Source organism: Toxorhynchites rutilus, chromosome 2, assembly GCF_029784135.1.
Source record: "Toxorhynchites rutilus septentrionalis strain SRP chromosome 2, ASM2978413v1, whole genome shotgun sequence".
In the NCBI taxonomy this organism is placed as follows: Eukaryota; Metazoa; Arthropoda; class Insecta; order Diptera; family Culicidae; genus Toxorhynchites; species Toxorhynchites rutilus.
This window is the reverse complement of record NC_073745.1, coordinates 39,108,148-39,123,558: the sequence shown is the minus strand read 5'-3', so window position 1 is coordinate 39,123,558 and position 15,411 is coordinate 39,108,148. Positions and strand designations below refer to the sequence as shown.

Genomic DNA, 15,411 nt, shown 5'->3' with positions numbered 1-15,411 from the left:
GTTATATATCATTAGACAGGAAATTCATCCAGATTTTTTTCTGCTTGTGAATATAGTAGAAAAAGTTAACAATTTGACGATTTAATTGGGTATGTTTTCTTTCGATTGCACTATCCACTCGCTTCCGCCCCGACGCAACGAGCAATCTTTTTGCCTAAATTTGGGCGTTAGCTCATAATGTGAGTTGATGCGTAAAATGAATTGTTCTGCATTTACCGATAATAGGCATTCATTTTATTTTACATTGTATGTTGTCCAATCAATTTGTGTTCAATTCATGTTTTTATTGTGTAGGTCTCACTACTAACAATTTGTGAAATTGTGGTCCAGGATGTCATAATATCGAGTATGTTGTTTGGTTATGTAAACATGCAATAAATTAATTTAAATGGCTGCTGATTTAGAAGATCGAAAGGGTATACCCACGTAAATCAGATTATGATAGCTTGAGTAGTCACGATCGTACAGGGCTATAAAGTTATTACAAACAATGTTCCGGACAACGTGGTAACGAAGGAGATAATGCTATTTTTATCTATAATATATTTTTGTAGTCATAGATTGATTTGACTAAGGCTTATATTTATGTAGGTCTTAACTATTTAGACTTGTGTTTAAAAATGACACATGATGACTCTTTGTCTTCTTCTACAGGATTGAATAAACAGAAGAAAAGGTTAGTAATGGCTTTTATGGTATTTTTGTGTACATTTTTGAACAGAATGCGATACCGAATTCTACCAGGTTACGTCATCTAACCCGTTTAAAGGATACAAGCAGCGTTGCCAATGTTCCAGGTTAAACTGGATTCTTCCAGTTTTTTTTTCTCGATCCAGTCATCCAGTTGAACCCTAAAATCTTCCAGTTTTCTGGAATATCGTCCAATTTTATCCAGTTTTTCATATGTGTGCCCTAGTTTTATCCATTTTATATAAAATAAATTTATAATGATAAATATTATCTGTCCCTCCCTCTTCCTATTCCTAATGTAATTTTATTTTCTGACATTTATCATTCAACCTTGGATCGATCTCTGGCGAGGTTGTAATTCGGTTATTTCCATTTTGTTCAATCCGTCGGTGTTTTGTCGAAAATTCCAAAACGAAGAGCTTTCCCGAATGGTGGAAACTTATCAAACTCCTTTAAAAACAGGGTATCACTCAATTGTTAATTTTATTGAACAGCCTAGATTTAACATCAGATGTTATAGATCCTCCAAAACATTCTGAAGTTCAGAAGGTCATAAAGTGAATAGATTCCATTGACTTTAATTGATATGAATATAAAACCCAAGTAACCTTGCTTTCGTTTACAACAAATGGATATTAGTATCTCATAGTCACTCAAAGGAATTTTAGTTCTAAATATAATTAATTTAACTAATGCAAACAAACTCCCCTAAATAGCTAATGCACATTTTGCATAAAATGCATGTGAACCATAGTGTATGATTTGCAAAAAAGCATACTATGCATACTTTTTCAAAACTACTTTCTCGAGCTAGAGGAAATATTTAAGGGTCCCTCATCTTGATCTTGATACCGAAATTTGGTTTGTGCAAGCCTAATATAAGATGAAAATTAGCAATGAATAACACAAAAAAAAAATTGAGAGAAATAGCTTCTCAATACCAAAATTTGATAATACCAAAGTAATACTTGAGCAACGTTGTTTGTGGTTATTTGAGTATTGAAATAACACTATTGAGTTGTTTATGGTATGTTTTTTTGGTATTTTACCTCGTATCTCATGCTGATCCGTACCTTTCTGAGGTATCCAACTATACGCAGTTTTGCTACGCTCTTCTATCAGCGATTTCATGGATTTTATGAAGCGATAATTACGAAACTCTTCAAGTTTTGCCCAAATAAAACCATCCCTCAAATATTGTTTCACAGTAATTACAGTTACAGTTTTATGAACTACATACAAATATTACACGAAGCATTCTATTTCTCAAGCATTGAAATTGATAAAAAATTAATTTAGGTAAATCATAGTCCGTCTTCTTGAAATAAAACGGTTTTACAGGGTCCAGTTTTCTTCCAGTTTTTTCAGAAATATTATTGGCAACCCTGGATACAAGTACTTACAGGATACGGTTTTTCCAGGGCATCCATGTGATGTATCAAAAGAGAAAAAAATACAGATTTTGAGCAATGAAAACTAAATTTAAATGCAATTACTACACACAATCACAGTCCTATGTCAAGATCCCGTCCGTGTCCCTAGGCTCAGACCCATCAACTTTTTTGTTATCAATACCTTCAAATATTCACGTTTTTTTACTATGAGCAGGTTCATGAGTGCAATCACAGAACTGTTCATTGATTGATCTTCTAATCGACCCCGTTGAATTTACCTTCAACTATAACATTCCTAGTATTTCTAACAAAACTCATCATTATAATATCAGATTATTTTCAGAAACAATTCTCGTTCAAGATTTTTCAACCACGTGCAAATAACATGTTTCTCCGTTACATGGAATAAATGTTTTATACAGAAAATATGTTAGAATAAAGACAGCCCTAAATCGGATAATTCCTTTCTCGTGTTCTGCTCTCATCAACATATTCGGCGATACTTTTTTATTGGTATAGATGGAAGAAGATAAAGGAGTGCGTTTCATCACATTAAAATCCATTTCCACTTTCGAACAAAGATCAATTTCACTAGCGCAAACATCAATTGGACTAACAGCACTTGTCACTATGTAATTGTAGAACATATGGGAATTTAATTTTACGAATTTTCCCTTTTTGCTTCAGAGTTATCCGAAAATTTTCAATTGTCATGTTTGGTTGGAATATGTGTAATATCTTTATGGAACCCGCTCTCCATTCCAGAGGAGGGAGGGGTGTCATACCATCATAGAAACATTCCGCCCCCTTCAGAAAGGTGGGAGGAGTGATGAACCACTTTAGAAATGTTTCTTGCCCTCTAAAGCTTCCACATGCCAAATTTCGTTCAGTTTGCTTGATTAGTTCTTGAATTATGCAGAAATGTATCTTTCATTTGTATGGCAGTCCCCCCCTCCCACCTCAGAGAGAGGGGAGGGGTGTCTATTCACCATGGAAACGTTTTGAGTCCTCTGAAGCATTCGCATGACAAATTTTGTTCCATTTGCTTGATTAATTCTCGAGTAATGCAGAAATTTGAGTTTCATTTGTATGGCAGCCCACCTTAGAGAGAGGGTGGAGAGTTTAACCATCATAGAAATATTTAATGCCCCCTCAAACCTCAATATGCCTAATTTGATTTCATTTGCTTGATTAATTCTCGAGTAACGCAAAATTTTGTGTTTCATTTGTATTGGTTGTGGAGGACCCTCATCGGGTCCGGGATTAAAAATTCCTTAATATTTAATCTTCATTATTCGGTACATATCTCCTTTACTCTCATTCTACTCGGCGAATCAATGACGAATGGTGTAACTATGTTTAGAAGAGAGTTAAAGTCGTACCTTTTTCTGCTATCGACTGGGGTATGAAATAGGACCTAAAAATAAGATGTCTTCCAGAATGCAACGAGTGATCTTGTTATCTCACTTCACTCGCATCACAAAATGCTACAATCAGGAGATCGAACATTGGTTCATGCAGCCGAACGAAGATTGATTCGCTCAATTTAAAAAGTACAGAATTCAATCGAATTCGAAAAGCCAATTGAACTTCGAGTGGCGACATCTGTAATCGATCACGAAATTATGAAAATTTTGATATTATTCAAATAAATTTTCGGTGGGACGAAGCTCGTCGGGTCTGTTAGTAAATAATAAAAAATATTGAGCTGAGAGGTGGAGACACTAAGAACTACTCCTGATTTTTTTTTCATTTCTGCTCGACTAACTTTTCAACCAGTCTGATGCTTTCATTCGTATCAGTCCACAACAACCGACTGTCTTGACTCATATTCCGAACAATTCATTTTAAGAACGAAATTTACTGAACATCAATGTTGTTCTGATACCTATAACTGTTGTTATACGAGAGAATATATACCCCAAAGAATATCGGTGTTTTCATTATTCAATTATTTATAACAATGATGTTGCCTATTGCCATGAATTGCCTATAAAACTGTAGTATATTTTCGATGATCACTCCGAGGCAGTAGATGGATTCGGCGCGTTCCAAGGTTTTCTGGCCGACCGTATATTGAAATCCAATCTGAGACTGTCAGCGAGGAAAGATAATACATCTACATTTTTTTTTTGTTCATATTCATCCCTTTCTCGGAGCATCATTCGTAGTTAAGAAGTTACGGTGCTGTAGATCTGAACATCGTCGATGAACAGTACAGACTCAAATCGAAAACAAACCTCATGATTGAAGAGCAAATGACGCCGCCCTGAGATGTTAAGAGGAAAACACGGAAAGGGTTTGTTCAAGATTAGATCTAGCCGTTGGATTCCACAATTGGAAAAAAAAACTATTTGATTTCGCGGTTCAAAGAAACACTGTATTTCGAAACGGGTATAACTAAGTTTAATCAATTCGAGATGTGATCTATCCGATGTTCTATTTGTGACTGACTTGACTGCCACTGCCACTGGTATTTTATACGATACCAATGGTCAGTGGTGAATATAGAACAATTCTCCTATTGGCAACCAGCGAGCGAGCGATCATTGTTGCGAAAGAGAAAGACTGTGTTGTCTTTAGTACAACAGTGTGGATCACCTTAGGGTGACCAACTTGGCATAACTATTTCATTCCTTAACATGCCGCCCGCCTTGAAATCATAGGATTTCAATATTTCATACTAATCTAACTAATTTTATAATCGAAATGATGATGGAGACTGTATCCATTTGACTTCTTCTGATGGTGATTCTGCTTCCTACGTGGACTACGTGTTGTTGAATGGTCGGATGGGGCTGCGACATGCGATGAAGTTTCCTCTTCTGGTTGATGTGGGGATGTGACGATGTTTCCTCTTCTTCTGTTTGATAAACTTCAAATACGATGAGACCGATGGTTTCCAATGTTGACATCTACACAACATGTTCTCCTGGGCGATTTCCACTGATGCGGGTGACGATGGATCAATACTGGAACAAATGATACGCGCTTTTTATCAAGTAAATTTGAATGCTAACGAGACTTGCCTGGTGCGGAGGCCTCCTGGCCTCCGCGAGTGCCCTAGGCACCAATGACATTGACGACGACTGAATGGATGCTTGATGATTATGAGCTGCCTTGTGGATTTCATACGATGCTGACTGCGATGACATGGACTTCAGGGTAAGATGGCCAGTCCTTCTGATGTCCTGTCGTGAGCGAATACAGCTGTCCGAGCAATGGTACCAATGCTCGGATGGAGGAATATCCAACAAACTGCCACGATTCTGCTACGAAATAATTGCTTGTATCTTCTTGCTGGTTAGGGTAGTAAGATTGCCTTGGATGGAACATGCACGAGAGTAATGGAGAAACATGCTGTAGACCTTCACCGAAATACAATTGACGGTCTGGCGTGGACTGTTAACTAAATGATGATACCACGTGGGTGATCGTCCCACCCGGGACGTGGAGAAATCTGTCTATGGTGGATGAACATTCCTTGAGCTTTTTGAAATATACAATGAAACAAATACTTAACTGAACGGCGGAGAACTTCCATTAGGAAGTCTCCGCGGTGCCGAAGCACCTACGATGGAAGAGGTTTACACTCTTCTGCTATTGGTGGTGAGCAGTTGTCTCGAACTGGAAGCACACAAATTTTTGAGATGCCTCTCTTGAGCAGACCATCCTTCGTGCGAACGGTCACTACACGGATTATCCCGTCTGATCCAGGAATCGTTTCCGCTATTCTTCCCAGACACCACTTCTGAGGAGGAAGATTATCGTCCTTAACCAGAACCATGGTGCCAACGATGAGATTGTCGCGCTTCTGGGTCCATTTTGTCCGGTTATGCAAATCGGAAAGGTAGTGTGTTTTCCATTTCCGCCAAATCTGTTGTACATAACTTTGCGACTTCTGCCACAAGAATAAGCGATTCTCAGGAATTTCCTGCAAATCTGGTGAGGGAATTGACACAAGAGGTCTTCCCGCTATGAAATGCCCTGGTGTTAAGGCCTCATAGTCGTTGGGGTCGTTGCTGAGTGGCGTTAAAGGACGAGAGTTCAAAATTGCTGCTAACTGCTGTACCACGGTGTGTATCTCGTCATATGTTAAAACTCTGGATCCAATCGTTTTACGAAACTGCGTTTTGAACGATTTTACGGCGGCCTCCCACAGTCCGCCGAAGTTTGGAGATCTTGGTGGGATAAATTTAAACTGGATCCCTTCAGTTTCACAGTCGCGAGTAACAGTATGTTGAAATTGTTGACTGCACAACTGCAGTCGAAGTAGTTCCAGCTCTCGATTGGCTCCAACAAAATTGGTGGCGTTGTCGCAGGTGATGACTGACGGTTTTCCACGTATAGAAACGAACCGCTTAAGGGCTCCGAGGAATGCCTGGGTTGTGAGGTCAGCAACCACCTCCATGTGCACTGCTTTCGTCGTCAGGCAGACGAAGATTGACACGTAGCATTTTATTGATGTGCTACGACGACCAGGATAGCGTATAAAGAAGGGACCACAAAAATCTACCCCTGTCTTGATAAATGCTGCTGCTGGGCTTACACGATCTGCTGGGAGATCTGCCATCAGTTGCTGGTGAACCGTAGGTTTGTTACGGAAACATGATGTGCACTCGAAAACGACTTTGCGAGCGAGACTGCGAACATTCGTCGGCAATAACGCTCCCGAACCGAGGCGATCAAGAATTGCTGGCCAGCGTGGAAATGCTTACGATGGTAATGTTCCATAATTAGTTTAGTCAATGGATGCTGGTGATGTAAAATCATGGGGTGTTTCCTGTTTTCGGTCACTGGTGCGTTTGCCAGCCGCCCGCCTACGCGTATTATACCGTCGACCAGAATTCAAAGATTCAGAAAGGGATTCAAAGATGTGATTTTCGATGATTGATTAATCGACCGAGCGTGGGAGAGATCTCTCAATTCAGTCGGGAAACTCTCGCGTTGAGCTAAGCGGATTAAAACTTGCAAGGCATCTTCATGCTCTGTATGCGTCAGCAAACCGATATATCTACTGTTACGTTCCTTCGTTTTTGCGTTCAGGATGAATCGGCGAATCAATGCTATTAATCTGACTAGTTCAGGAAATGAGGATCGTAGAAGAATCAACTCGTTCGTAGATTGATTGTGAGTAGCGAGAGTCGTGGTAGACCTTTCCTCCAAAAGAGCTTCATCTCCTTCTGACATGGTGTCAGTAGATATCGGCCACAAGGATCGATCGAAGCGCAGCCAAAGTGGACCTTCAAACCAAACAGATTGGTATTGTAATTGAGCGGGAATCATTCCGCGTGAGATGATGTTGGCGGGATTATTTTCGCCAGCTACATGATTCCAGCATCCGTCCTTCGTGATATGCTGTATCTCCGAAACTCGATTGGCTACGAAGATTTGCCAACGAGACGGAAGCGATGATAACCAGCACTTCACTATCATCGAATCGGTCCAAAAATATGCATGGGACGGGATTTGTATACTTTTGCGAACCTTCTCGTATAAATGGCTCAGCAATAAAGCGGATGATAGTTCTAAACGTGGGATGGTTTGTTTTTTCTTTTTTCGATTGATATCTTCTATTGGCGCAACTTTTGATTTGGCCGTGATGAGACGAACGCTAACTGATCCATCAAGTGAGGTGCAGCGTAAATACAGACACGCACCATACGCTGCTTCTGATGCGTCACAGAAGCCGTGGACTTCCACGTGGCTCGCATCATTGGTAAATCCAATCCATCGAGGAACCTTGAGTGACTCGAGGGCAGTTAAATTTCTGCGGTACGTTAACCAGAACTCCTGATGACTGACGGATAATGGCTCATCCCAATCACCCTTTAGTTTCCACAGCTCTTGTAAAAATATTTTCGCCTGTACCACTACAGGACCGATGAGACCAAGTGGGTCAAAAATGCGAGCTATGTCTCCCAAAACAACTCTCTTGGTGATTGTAGGTTCAGAGCACCAACGAGGTATGGCGTAATTGAATTTATCGACGGATGGTTCCCAAATAAGCCCTAGGGTTTTCACAGTAGACGATGAATCAATCTCAAAGGTTGAGCGATTATCGCGAAGTTCTGAAGGAACATCATCGATAAGCTCCAAATTGTTAGAGCTCCACTTTCTCAAACTGAATCCGGCAGAGTTGAACATATCGATGAGTTGGCAGACAAGTTGCTTTCCAGTTTTGATGCTGTCTGTACCACTCAGAAGGTCATCTACATAAAAATCCTTCCGAGCCACCTCTGCTGCTACAGGATGTGTGTGTTTTGCATCATTCGCCAACCGTTGAATGCACTTCGTCGCCAGGTATGGTGCGGAGGCTGTGCCATATGTGACTGTCGTCAGCTGGAAGGTGGTTACCGGTTCGTTGGCAGATTTTCTCCAGAGAATGCGCTGGAGTGGCTGATCTGCTGAATTCAACTTCACCATGCGATACATTTTCGCAATATCGGCTATGATAGCGAACCTTCGGAATCGAAATCGTAATACGATGGAGAGTAAATCCTCCTGCACAACTGGTCCAACCATGAGTCCATCGTTTAGCGAGACTCCTGTTGAAGTGCGACAGGAAGCGTCGAATACGACCCGTAGCTTGGTCGTGGTGCTGTCGGGTTTTATGATAGCATGATGCGGTAAATGGTACAAAGGCTGACTGGAATCTTCTTCAGGCGCTTCTATCATATGTCCCATTGCCAAGTATTCTTCGATGAATTCGGTATATTGAGTCTTCAAATTATTGTCTGCTGCGAAACGCTTTTCGAGACCATGGAACCTCCTCAATGCGATATCATGTGAATCTCCCAACTGCCTGATTATGTGCTCTTTCTTGGGAAGAGTAACGATGTATTTTCCATCAATATCACGAACGGTTGTGCAATCGTAAATCTCCTCGCACATGGTTTCCTCAACAGAAAAGATGCTTGTGCTTTTGCATGATTCTAACTCCCAGAAATTTGTCAGTAATTCGCGTAGTTCGACATTCGAACAAGCATGAGACACCGTTTTGCGATTATCCACGCTTTTCTCTGACATGCGACCTGAGACAACCCAACCGAAAACGGTCTTCTGGAGTATGGGACCATTTTCCGATAATTTGATTCTGCCGTTGTCTAAAAGATCATAATAGTGTTCTGCGCCTATTATAATATCGATGGAACCAGGTTTGAAGAACTGAGGGTCCGCCAGAGTGATGTCGTTCGGAAATGATAGTTGATTCACATCAATCGATTGGGTCGGTAGCTTCGACGTGAGTTTTGGAAGAACATGCATCTGCAGACTTTCAGTGTATGGCGAAATGCTGGTGGAACGGGGACCAACAAATGCCTCTACCATTTTAGTAGATCGTACAGTAGAACCTCCTATTCCTGCAACAGACAGGTGACTGACTGCTTCCGTCAGTCTTAGTTTTTGCGAAAGGTTTGTCGTTATAAAGCAATACTCCGAGCAGGAGTCCAATAATGCCCTCGCTAAGTGAGTATTTCCATGTGGATCTGTCACTCGAATCAAGGCAGTAGATAGTAGAACTTGGCGCAAAGGAGTCAGCATGGTTGCTGACAATGCATTAGTGTGCTCGAATGGAATTGGATCTGTGGTGAGTGGCGAGTGATTGTGTAGAAGCGAATTCGTGTTTGTGATGGGAAATGAATTTGTACTGGGTCCAAGAAGTGGTGTACGTGTTGTCTGGTTCTGGGCAAGTGACTGTGTTTGTTGATTGTTCGCTGGTGGTGTTCTATTTTGTGATCGTGCGACCAAAGTACTTTGTTGCGACGATGAGACATTTCTATTCGTTGATTCCATATGCAGTAAGGTGTGATGTTTTTGTCTGCATTGACGACAAACTCCACTTGTACAAGCTCGAACTAGATGTGAGGAAGAGAAACAATTCAAGCATAGCCCATTTCGTTTCACCTTGTCATACCGCTCAGGTATTCTCAAAGCCAGAAACCTTTGACACTTAAATGCTGAGTGCGGACTTTCTCCACAAAACGGACACCGATTCGCTGATTGAATGAACGTATGACTAGTGGCTAATTTCGTTTTCTTGATTTCAATTTGCTGATACTTAGCGGGTGTTATGGATTGTAGTACTGAACAATGTGCTCGAAGGAAAGTCGTCAATTCATCATAACTGGGCACATCCTTTGAGCTGTGATGCGATTCCCAGTGGCGGAGAGTTGTAGGATCGAGTCTAGAGCAAACCATATACACTAAAATTGTACTCCAGTTAGATGGAGCTTCACCAATCTTTTCCAGCATTTGTAAGTTTCGATCGTATTCACTGATCAGATGATTTAATGCTTCGTAATTCTCCCTCTTTATTGGTTCCTCTGCAAATAGTGCGTCTAGATGAGCCTTGACGATAAGCTTCTTGTTTTCGTACCGATTTTGCAGTACTTCCCACGCAACTGTATAATTGACCGCTGACATTTCTATGGAATTTACTTCTTGGAGCGCTTCACCTGTGAGGGATGACCGAAGATACGTAAACTTATCCATTTCGGTAAGCTGTTCGTTCCGATGGATGAGGCTTCTAAACATATCCCGGAACGTTACCCAATCTCGTGTCTTGCCTCCAAAGTTTGGCAGTCGTATTTCTGGAAGTTTGACACGAGATTGCACACACGATTGATCCGACGGTTGTATCTTCGAAGAGGAGGATGATGACGATTGTAAATCGGACTGTAGACTCTGTAGGATTGATTTCATCTCACAGTATGAATCTTCAGCCTGTCGAGATAGTTGGGCACTTTCTTCTTCTCGCTTCTCAGCAAGCGATTCCATCCTTGTAACACGATCTTCAGAACTCTCTTTGGTGTCGATTGATTCTTTCTCATCCGCTTCTTCCGAAAGTATCTCCAATTTCCTTCTCACGGCGTAGAATTTCTTCATGGCTGACTCCAACATTTCCAGTCTAACTTGGATTTGCAACTGATGCTTCTCTGGTTTAAACTTCCGTATAAACTGCTGCACAGCGTCGAATGTGTTCTGGACCTGTCGTTGCTGCTTCTTCAAATCTTTCATCTCATTGCTCATTTTCGTACTTTGGAATAATTCACACAATATTCGAAAGATAATCGGAATAAATGATCATTTTATGAAGTATGATTCAGTAGTTATTTTTTACGTTTCTCGAGAATTGGAATATCAACGATATTGAAAATATGTAGAATCGATTCGAGCGGACTTCAGCGAGGGGAACCGACCAAGCGAACAAACAAGCCGAAAAATGCCAGCAGAAACCAAGACCAACCGTCAATATACGTGAAATCAAGGACCAACAGTTTCCCAAAAAACTATTCGCATGCAATGGAAATTTCTTTGAAGGTTTTATTTAAACTTTATTTCATTTCACTCGAGAGAACGTATATGCCACATGCAAGACGACACCACAGACCAACCATGCACATGCAAAACTACTTCCCTCTGCCAATTCTCCAAAACTGCGTGTCCAGGTCCTCAGGATCTTCTGCTGCTTCGTATCCGGTGATTCGCTGCGACTGTCGAACCCTGCTCACTCTTTCCTGCTATCGTTGCACTATTCGATAAACTTTTATCGGGATGAAAACCACTATTCTTCACTGTTGGCTTCTTTAGTTCACTAGTGTTTCCTATTGATCACTATTGTTCTACCACAATGATCCTTTTCAGGATATCACAATGGTGATGAAAGTCACTATTGTTCTTGCACAATGGCCAGAATTGTGCCAATATGTGCCACTATTGTGAACAACACAATACTATTGTGCACTGAACAATACGATTGTACTCGAAAGTTTTTGTTCACTACTTTTTTCCACTAAACTAATCCAACGGCTAATCTGTCCACCGGTCGAATATCCGGTTCGAAGGACCAAAATGTTCAAGATTAGATCTAGCCGTTGGATTCCACAATTGGAAAAAAAAACTATTTGATTTCGCGGTTCAAAGAAACACTGTATTTCGAAACGGGTATAACTAAGTTTAATCAATTCGAGATGTGATCTATCCGATGTTCTATTTGTGACTGACTTGACTGCCACTGCCACTGGTATTTTATACGATACCAATGGTCAGTGGTGAATATAGAACAATTCTCCTATTGGCAACCAGCGAGCGAGCGATCATTGTTGCGAAAGAGAAAGACTGTGTTGTCTTTAGTACAACAGTGTGGATCACCTTAGGGTGACCAACTTGGCATAACTATTTCATTCCTTAACAGGGTTAGTGTTGACAAACACCTTCCGCTCAGTCAGGTAGGAGCGCAACCACTCAGTAATCTAGTACGAAAAATTCAAGTGTCCAGCTTTCGTAACGACTAGGTCAAACCCTTTGGAGAAATTAAATTGTATATCATTCTGCTTGATTTTTACCCTCAATTTGCAATGATAGAAAGTTGTTAAAAATCATCAGCTTCGTTGTAGTTGACGCTACTTATAGAATCCGTGTTGAAATTCCGATGTCATTGGTCGAGATACAGCATACAATACTTAATGAACTAAACAGTAAACTTAGTTTTTAAAATTCAGTGTTCGGAATTTGAGACCAAATGGAATAATGAATAAATCCGTAATAATTTGCCTACGGATCCGTATTTCTATTAACTATCAAACAAATCGGACGCTTCCGTACAGTTGGCATCTTTGCCCACAATATGTGTGTCGCACCATTTTCACGATCTCCAAGTTCGCCACTATGAAACACAATCTCGTCACGGTCACGGGGACAGACCCCGAGGGTGACCTTCTGTCCCCTTCTATGAGAGAGCCTAGCCGTTTTATCTGGAGCCCCCAAGGAGCCCCGGTGAACGTGAGTTGGCACGATCGATTGTTTTATAAATTGCTGAATCGATTTTCCTTCTACGGCAGGAAGCAGAGTACCGCTGGGAGGAACAGTAACTTTTTGCTTTTGTTTCACGCTCCACAGCTACACAGAATTTGCAAGTGACCGCATAAGCACGCCAACAGATCCCAGATAAATGGCCCTAGACACCACCAACATCACCAGCATCACCACCATCATCATCATCTAGCAGCGCTTTTCTTTCACCTTGGTTCCATCGAATGTAGGTTTTTTGATCGGTCGCGAGCCTTGCCCGGAACGGTGTGGTATTGGGAGGGATTTCGGTAACGTCGTGTGGCTTTCACATAACTGGCCGATATCGATCTTTGGCCTCGCCGGCTTAACCAAGCTACATACCGTTGCGAGGGCGATGGTTTTAGAGGGAGGAAGGCGAGAATAAGTGTGAGAACTGTTTGTTCATGACCGAGACCACAACCGGAGTGGGTGGCAGGGAGGAGCATAAAATTGATAGGTTCGTCGCAAACTCACGACTTGCCGATTTGGGACTAAGTAAATGCAAATTTAGCAAATTGTTTCGCGGAGTTTGTGTGCGTCGACCCTGGAACCATTGGCCTATTTGTGGAAAATGGGCTGATAATCACAGAGCAACAGTTTGTTGTGATTTGATTTTAATTTCCGATCGCGGTTTATTTTTATGTTTCTGCTTCTCCCCGAGGTATTCAGTCTGATCACGTCTCGCTCGCTATATGTGATCTATACGAATTGATATCACGCCGTCTTCCCGGTGGGCATCAGTCAGAGCCAAGCGGGAAAATTGCCCCGATTAGTAACGCATGGATTTGGCCTGGCACGAACAAACGACATGGTTCTTCATATCAAGCCCTACTGTTTTTGTTGTCGTGTGTCACGTACACTATCATCAATCGTTGTAACAAAAACAAACCGCTCTTCGTGTTCTAGCCTCGGCTCCAGCTGATGTCACCGACTGTAGGCCATCGCAGCCGAAGACCCCCGGATCCTCCACGGAGGGAAATTACGCTGGCAGCACGCACTTCCATAATTAAACGTTGATAAATGAGAACCTCCTACAGAACGAACATCGTGTTCTGGCGGTTGTTTTGCCGTTGTTTTCCGCAGAATTGAAACCCATAAATCAGTCCGGCCGCTACCGTAGATCATTGGTTGCACAGCTGGTAAAGCTGAACATCGAGTAGTTGGTGGGCTGACATTCCAGACACTAGGAGTTCAATCAAACGCTGGAATGTTTGCCGAGGGTGCAGATACCATGCTGCATTCACGATGGACAGTGCGAGACTTGAGAAATATGTTGACACCGAGGGAACCAGACCACGACAATCGATAGTATTTCAGGGCAGCCGTTTGTTGCCAGCTGAGGTCTGACGATTTCACAGTTTTGCTCGAGCGGGAGATTAGGAGGTGAGAATTTTATTGAATTGATTTATGGCTTTTTGTTAAATCATGGAATTACTTTCCGACAGAATGGAAAAAAATATGGGTTCACATTGACCTTTCCGAAAAAAAACGTCATTGAATCGGCTTGATTGAATCGCTTCTCAGTGAGTGTGTACCCCATCTATGAAGACAAACGGTAATCGGAAGAAGCGAAATCAGGTGAATAAGACCCATGTGGTTGGGCTGACCAAATAGTTCAGGAATAAAAACGGGACAGCTAAACGTAAATATTGTACCGTTTTATCTCATTAATCATAGTACCTGTAAACTATTTGAACAGGATGTTTTTTTTCTACTGATGCCACTACGAATCTCTGGCAATTTGAGAATGGACCCTAATATAATGCTATTTTGTTTTTCCTAGACTAGCCTTCCTTTTTTTTTTGTCAAAGTTCTTCAACTCATATAGAAATTCCCCACAGTTTTAGGAAATTGAACTTCCAATATTTCATATGAATCAACTGGTCCTACGTCAAGATTACGTCCTTCTGTAAGGGTGCCCAAACAAAAACATGGAACGTTTTAATGAAATAGTTTTAACGTTAAAAAGTCACAGGAGGGTTGTGTCCGAGACACGACTGCCTAGTTGACGTGGGATTCCGTTAGGCTATCTGTTGATTTTAGATATATTTAAAGAGTAACATTGTTAAACTCTTTGATAATGATTTTGTGGCCCTGAAATGGGCCGTTTTGTTTGGTTGTTGGGTATTGTTTGTTCACTTCACCAGTGTTTACCAGATGATGATGACAGAGGGATGGGAAAAGTCGTAGGATGGTGCGTATCAGATAGAAAATGCCCAGACGAGATGCCTCCTGTGTTATGTATGGATGAAATAAAGAAAAAAAAAGCTCACCAATATAATATAAGATAATTATCAATGCCGAACACAATTATCAATTTTTCTCATCAGTAAAACATGTTACTTTAATATAGAGAAAACATATTTTAGATGGAAAAGATCATTTCCTTCTATAATTTTTACTTTCTAAGTGTTTTTTCAACTCAATGCGAATTTTAATTGGACTAACAACACCTAATACTACAGGGTTTTCCATTTCGGGCTTCCGAAAGTATACA

General features: G+C 41.2%; 1 protein-coding gene across 1 annotated transcript; it reads right to left on the bottom strand.

Moving 5' to 3' along the window:
* Positions 1 to 5,655: 5,655 nt before the first annotated feature.
* Positions 5,656 to 11,114, bottom strand: LOC129765679 (uncharacterized). Its single transcript, XM_055766090.1, has 2 exons — positions 7,109 to 11,114; positions 5,656 to 6,797 (listed from the first exon to the last, which is right to left on the bottom strand). Exons 1-2 carry the CDS (start codon positions 11,112 to 11,114, stop codon positions 5,656 to 5,658), a joined length of 5,148 nt encoding a protein of 1,715 aa, XP_055622065.1.
* Positions 11,115 to 15,411: the final 4,297 nt, after the last annotated feature.